Source organism: Nematolebias whitei, chromosome 2 (genome assembly GCF_014905685.2).
Source record: "Nematolebias whitei isolate Nwh7 chromosome 2, NemWhi1, whole genome shotgun sequence".
Lineage (NCBI taxonomy): Eukaryota > Metazoa > Chordata > Actinopteri > Cyprinodontiformes > Rivulidae > Nematolebias > Nematolebias whitei.
The window spans coordinates 36,617,713-36,624,910 of NC_056499.1; the positions used below are offsets into that span (position 1 = coordinate 36,617,713).

The 7,198-nt window shown below is 37.9% G+C and overlaps 1 protein-coding gene across 1 annotated transcript in view; it reads left to right on the forward strand.

The window, feature by feature from the left end:
* LOC119426789 (E3 SUMO-protein ligase PIAS1) overlaps nucleotides 1-7,198 on the forward strand; it is a 96,524-nt gene that overhangs the window by 79,421 nt on the left and 9,905 nt on the right. The window contains exons 2-7 of the mRNA XM_037694373.1: nucleotides 2,511-2,595; nucleotides 2,672-2,810; nucleotides 2,894-3,028; nucleotides 3,406-3,511; nucleotides 6,477-6,550; nucleotides 6,847-7,007. Of these exons, the coding sequence (XP_037550301.1) occupies nucleotides 2,511-2,595; nucleotides 2,672-2,810; nucleotides 2,894-3,028; nucleotides 3,406-3,511; nucleotides 6,477-6,550; nucleotides 6,847-7,007 (700 nt within the window). The remainder of the gene's footprint in view (nucleotides 1-2,510; nucleotides 2,596-2,671; nucleotides 2,811-2,893; nucleotides 3,029-3,405; nucleotides 3,512-6,476; nucleotides 6,551-6,846; nucleotides 7,008-7,198) is intronic.

Genomic DNA, 7,198 nt, shown 5'->3' on the forward strand with positions numbered 1-7,198 from the left:
TTCGGTCCACGTGCGTACTGTTTCTGTTATTTTTTCACTCATTAAATTTTATTAACGAGAGATTATGCACCGCAGAACTAAATTTCCTACGCGTGTTTCAGCACGGCGCTATTATCTTGCAGCACGCGCAGAAGCCTAGCTTCTCGTTGCGGTCTCCTGTTTGGAAACATTATGACTTTCTTGTTAAAAGACAAGTGAACAAATCCAAAACTGTGTTGACGTTGTTTCACAGAGACTGGATCTGCAGCAGGCCACACGTCTAACTTGTTAACGCACTTGAAACGACATCATCCGAACGTGAACGTCTCTTCTACAAGCAAGAAAAGCAGCTTGTTGCAAAGACGGATAACATTTCATTTAAACAACCTTTATCAGGTAATTCAGATCAGTCCAGAGCAATAACACAAGCTGTAAGAGTTTTTAAAACTCTGGATCTACGTCCGAATGTTGTTGATGCGCCGACTTTAAAGTTACTGAGCCCCGCTACGACATCACATCACGACAACACTTCAGCCAAAAAGTTGTAGCAGCACTTTATGAAAAAGCTCAAACTGATATTGTCAACAAGCCCTGGAGCAGATTAAAGTCCTGCCACATGATGATGATGAATGAGAGATTCAACCACCTCATAACAACCGTTCAAGAAGAGGTATTGTTCTTTTATTATTATTATCTAACTTTTTGAATTTAAAATTATAATCTTATTAACTCGTTTTTTTTAACCTATTTGTGTTTTATTTCCAGTCTGGGACAGAGATAACAGCTGTGAGTTGTCTTCCTCTTCAGGGAAATCCACCAGAGATCACCTCCAGCTAAGAAGTCTGTGATGAGTGAACTCTGACCTTTTCCAGGGACCTGTCCCACCTGTGGGAGCAGGTCCAAGAAGGGGCTGTGAGTAATGATGAGGACAAATACAGCTACACTGCAAAATTAGCAAAGCTCTACCTCTTTAATCCTGCTACTGTTGTTAGTGAGAGGTTTTCTCCACCTCTGGAGATGATGTCACTGCAACTAGATCTGAGCTTTTGACAGAAAATGTGGACAAGTTGGTCTTTTTGTCCAAAAACTTAAAACTTGATTAATAGTTAGAATGGTCTGTTGCTGCTTGTTGTTCTGGTTCTGACTGTTATTGTATTTATTAAGATTTTCATTATTGTTAGTATAGTTTATTTATTGTAAGGAGTGATGTTTATTTTCATATATCCTCCAAATGGTTTGCTTTTATTTTTATACTATTGTTTACTTGGCATATTTTCAAAATAAACATTTTGTAAGTCTTCATTTTGGCCTTTTCTGTACCGAAAATGAACCGAACCGAGCCCTCCCTGAAACTGAACTGAACCGAAATGTGATTTTAGCGTACCGTTACACCCCTAATATATATATATCTACTGTATATGTACCATGTCTATTTATTGATTGAATGTTTATGAAGCATTCACTATTGTGATCCATTTCTCTTCTGTACGTTTTTCAGTATCTTTATTGTTCCACAGTTTTTGTGCTATTTCATCAAATCCTAAATCAAATTGTTCATCTTTTTCAGGACAATCCTGCTATAACTTTTGGTATTGGTGCAACTTCAGCTTTTTGAAATATTTAGCCTTTTCTGCCAGTTTTTTCCTCATAGAAAATGAATTGAGCTCATTTTCCATCCTTCAAATGTTTAGATCTATTTACAACCTCTTACTGCTCCTTTCACATTTTGTTCTGCTTCAGTTTCTTTCAGCTTCTTTGTACAAATTTAAACTTTTCCAGCTACTTTCAGCTAAATTCAGCTTTTTTTCCAGCTGTTTTATGGTCCTTTCAGATTTGTTCTGCTAATTAAAACATTTTTGTGCTTCTAACTTTTTTCTGCTAATTGCAGCATGTTATGCTCTTTTCAATTTATTTCTGCAAGTTTTGGCTTTTATTTCGGCTACTATTTTGCTGTTTTATGCTTCTTTTTTTGTTCAGATAATTTCCACTTATTTGTGCTCATTTCTGCTTCTTTAGTATAATTGGACCAATGTGTTATTTCTGCTTTCATCTGCTAACTTATGCTTGTTCCACCTTTTCAGCTACCTTTTTAGCATTTTTAGCTAATTTCAGCTCTTTTATGCTCCTTTCAGCTTTTTTTATGCTATTTTAGCTGTTTTATGCTAATTTTAGCCTTTTCATCTAATTCAACATTTTTAAGCGCATTTAAGCTCTTTCCACTTCCTTCTGATAGTTTAAGCTTATTTCTGCCTTTTCAGCTACTTTTTTGCTAATGTCAGCTTTTTTTAGCTAATTTCCTAATTGTGCTCATTTCTGATCATTTATAACTAATTCAGCAAAAATGTGTTCTTTCTGCTTTCTTCTGCTAATTAAGGCTTGTTCTTTCATTTAAGCTACATTTCAGCATGTTTTTTAAGCAAATTTCAGCTGTTTTTCAGCAAGTTCTTCAGCAATAATCATTCACGCTGCATTTTCACAGGAAATGCAATTTCTCTAGTTAAACATGTGTTCCTCCTGTCTTGTCTCTGCAGCGTCAGACAACAGCCAGCGGTTTCAGGAGACGTGTTTTGCCTTTGCGTTAACGCCGCAGCAAGTTCAACAGATCAGCAGTTCAATGTGAGCAAAGCAGCTCTATGAAATTCAAAAGGTTGACTTTTGTTAATTATTCCTAAATGTAAATGTTGTTTTAAAGGGACATCTCTGGGACCAAATGTGACTTCTCAGTTCAAGTTCAGCTGCGGTTTTGCCTGTCGGAGACGAGCTGTCCTCAAGAAGACCATTTTCCTCCCAATCTGTGTGTGAAAGTCAACGGGAAGCCGTGCAACCTGCCGGTGAGGAGCGCTCGATCAGCTGCATCACCCTGCACAGCCCAGCTGCTTTATATTCTTTTGAATTTCATATGTCTGTATTTAAGGGTTATCTTCCTCCAACCAAAAATGGTGTTGAGCCCAAGCGACCCAGCCGGCCCATCAACATTACCTCACTGGTCAGATTGTCCACCACAGTCCCCAACACCATAGTAGTATCGTGGACGGCTGAGATTGGAAGGGTAGGAACAGAAGCTGCCTCCTAAGTCTGATAAAGTGTCTAAGCACAGACAGGCTCACAAAATCATCCCAAAAGTAAAGATTCACTCATATATGTATTTGTTTTAATTTCTTGACTAAGATTTTTTTCAAGATGCTTTTGGTCCCACTTAATTGCAGAAACTTGTTTTTGATGTTTTATATTTTTGGATGAATCTTTAATTGGTCGTGTGTTGATGACAGAAACTGTGTGCAGCTTAATCTGATTTGGTCACTACGCTGTTCGTGATTTCAGACATTTTGCCTCAAGCGGCCAAAATCCCATTTATCTGTAGACGTGTTGTAAATGATCTCTTCTTCACACAGGTACGTCATTCTGTAAGTTCTTGTGTGTCCACAGAGTTACTCCATGGCGGTTTACTTGGTGAAGCAGCAGTCATCCACAGTGCTGCTACAGAGACTACGGGCAAAAGGCATCAGAAACCCCGACCACTCCAGAGCGCTCAGTAAGAACATCAGCCTATTTCTTCACAGATTTGTTTTTAAATTTATTTAACCTTTATTTATACAGGCTAGTCTCATTGAGTCATGAGGACTCAGGACTCATTTATAAGAGAGACCTGTTTTTGACGGACAACAAATAGAGTGCAGTGGTCCCTCGTTTATCACAAGGTTTAGGGGACCACGCCCCCCGCGATAAGTGGAAAACCGTGAAGTAGGGATACAGTAGTTCAAGTTTCACTCCCCATCTCCCTCCTTCTGTGTAAATAAACCATTTAAATTTAAATACTGTAATATTTTAAATAAACAATGTAAAATGTTACAGTATTTAAGTTTAAATTGTAGAGAAGAGAAGCGCAGCAGGACATCAAAGGGTTAACCCTCCACGCAGCAGCACGGAGCAGAAATGTACTTTTTGATCAATTACACTGAAACAACTGAACATAGAGGTTCTAAAATAATAAAAAAAAATAACTTTTAACACGTTTATATTTGGTGATTATGACGATTTTACGATGTGACGTACTTTGAATTTTAAGTTGGAAGACAAAGGTGGATCTGTGCAGCTGGACAGCGAAGGGTTAACCCTTTAAGAAGCTGCTTCAGCACGGAGGAGAAATGTGGCGTGTCAGAGAGGGGAGATCATGACAGGCTGCAGAGGGAGCTTCTCCCTGGACCTGTGGGCTGCACACAGGTGTCAAATCATTTAAAACATTTTATTTTAAACAAACAGTCCATGCCGATTGTGTGGCTCATCCATCAATCAGCCAATTTGTGTGTCATGTGCACTTTTACATCGAAAAAACGCAAAAGAGCGAGTCCACGTTAAACGAACCGCGAAGTAGTGAGGGACTACCGTATAGAAAATTGGATGGACTTCTATAAATGATGATCTTTTGGAGTCGGACCATTTTAAAATGGCCGTTACATTAAACCAACACAAGCAAACACAAGAATGGCTACAGCTCAGCTAAATTTGACACATGCTGAGCTAAAATTTGGTGCAGTAGTAGCTGAGCATCACTCCAAACACACTCTAAAGGCCACACATTTAGAGATAATCTAGCTTAACATTTTAGCATTAACTGCTAAAATAACTGTCTGTTAGCAAAATATCTTGCTGGACAGAATTTAATGCAACTTTCAGAAACTAATCATTGGATGTACAACTGATAATTTTTAGAGTTGACCCAATTCAAGATGGCTGCCACACTTATTTAACCTTAACCAACACAATAATTGCTGTAATTCAGTAAATCTCACAAATATTGAGCTAAATTTGGTGTGATAGTAGGTGAGGATGACCCTCGTAACAAAGATCTCTCAGTATTTGATGAAACTGAGCAGATGCACTCAGACAGCACACAGATTTATTATGTTTGACCCGTTTCCAAACAACACGCAGTGGGAGATACATCATCTGAGTTCTGTTCTTAAGCAAAAGTATGACAGAATCAGCATGTAGACCGGAGGAGTTTTTTTTATTAGTGTTAGGTTAATGTTAGCATCAGCAACAAGTTGGGTTTTTTTGTTTTTTGTAACGTTGTGTTTTATAAAAACTTATTTTCATGCTCTAAACAGTTTTCAAACTACAGACTCCATTTTTTTTTGTTCACTTGTTATGCTGAAATATAACATCAAGGACTTACAAGGATCATTTCAACATCGTTTTTATTGGTCAGATGATTTAAAGCAAGTTTATTTTTTTCACTTTGGAGTGTTCTGTTTGTTGTGGCTCCTCAGACTGAAGAAGTCCTTTGGATGAAGGACGAAACGTCTCAGTATGACAAAAAAACATCCAGATGACCTGACTGATGAACATTGTTGGATTTTTACCTGAAATACTGAGCGTGAACTTTGATGATTTAAAGAAGTTTTGTGTAATTCTAACTCTGATTTATTCACATTAAAAATAGTATTTGTTATTTCAGCAATAATCTAGAATAATTGTGTTGGTTTGTTTTATGCAACATCAAGACCAGAAGGTTGCAATCTTTAGTTTATTTGTTTTTGCGTGTGAGGAATTGTCAATATTCACAGAATCTCGTTTTTAATTACAAATAACAAAGTCCATTTTTGTTTAAAATCATAGTTTTTATATGGCTGACCATTTTGTCCAAACAGATTTGAACAAATCAGGGAACTTTTCTCATATTTAACTTTAAAATTAACTTTTTTAGCCTATATTGTGTTACACAACTTACTGTAGTTTTCCAGGACATCCTTGAAAAAGAGACTGATGATCTCAATGGATTTCTTCCTGGTAAAATAAAGGTACCGGTATATAAAAAAATTTTTAAAAAAACTTACAAATTGATCGGAGTTGCTCTGATGAGTTCTTTAAGCTTCTTTTTGACGTGTCTTGTCAGTTTCAAATTTAAACTGAGTATAATCATATTGAAATAAATCAAACTTGTTAAAAATAATCCGTTTCAACATTTAGTATCGCATATATTCATGGAATTGTACAAGTTTTTAATGAAACTAATGTAGCAAAAAATCTAGTTTTATTTGTCCAATTGTTTGAATTTCTGCAAAGTTTTCTGCCTGTAAGTTTTCCTACATAAAAATATACTTGGAGTTTATTGCAAAAGACGTACAGCAAGTCCAAAATTAATTTAAGAGAAAAAAAAAAGTTTGGCATTAGATTTTTATGCAAACTGAATGAAGAATAAAACACAAACGTTAGATCCAAAATAACTTTACGGTTAGCTCAAATAATAGCTTATTATAAAACAGTCAGCTTTGCAGTATGGAAGCACATTTTGGTATTTCTTTGATCCAGTCATGTGGAAACAAATGATTTTATTCAGGAAGCTGCAGTGGCGTTGCGCGGAGCTCTGGAATATATTTTTCGCACCGTCTTCTGGTCTGACAGTGATTTAGGGAGCACATCTGTACGAACAGGTCCGTCTGTTTGAATCCTCAATAACTCGTGTTCATGTTTATCTCTTTATCTGTTTCCTGCAGTCAAAGAGAAGCTAACGGCAGACCCCGACAGTGAAATAGCCACAACGAGCCTGCGAGTGTCTCTGCTCTGCCCGGTAATCATCCTCCCCGCTCCTCATGAATTTTTAACGCTCAGTCGTGCTGAAACACGTTTGCCCATTTTTTCTGCTCCTTGTTTTTTGACTTTGCATGCGACTCTGCACGCCTTTATGCACATAACTCTTAGCTGCAAACGTGTTCACCTATCCAACTGTCTTCCAAAGCGCCATCACGTGTCAGCGTCATGTGGATTTGGGATATTTATGACATTTAGGAGTGCTATTTACCCATGATCCCCGCTGCATGGCTCCTCTGGGTGCCCTGAACACATATTTGCGTGCTCTCTGTGCAGCTGGGGAAGATGCGACTGATGATCCCGTGCAGGGCGCTGACATGCTCCCATCTGCAGTGCTTCGACGCCACGCTTTACATCCAGATGAACGAGAAGAAGCCCACCTGGGTGTGTCCTGTCTGTGACAAGAAGGCCCCCTACGAGCACCTCATCATCGATGGGTAAGTCGCACGTATACAGGCATCCCTTCTGTCCCATTAGGAAAGTGTATTACGCACTCTCACATATGTTGTTTAAAATCTAATTGTATAGTCAGAAAAGCAGTGTCCTGTAAAGTGTGACTCTTAAAGGGATAGCTTTAAGATGATGGATGGATGGATGGATGGATGGATGGATGGATGGATGGATGGAT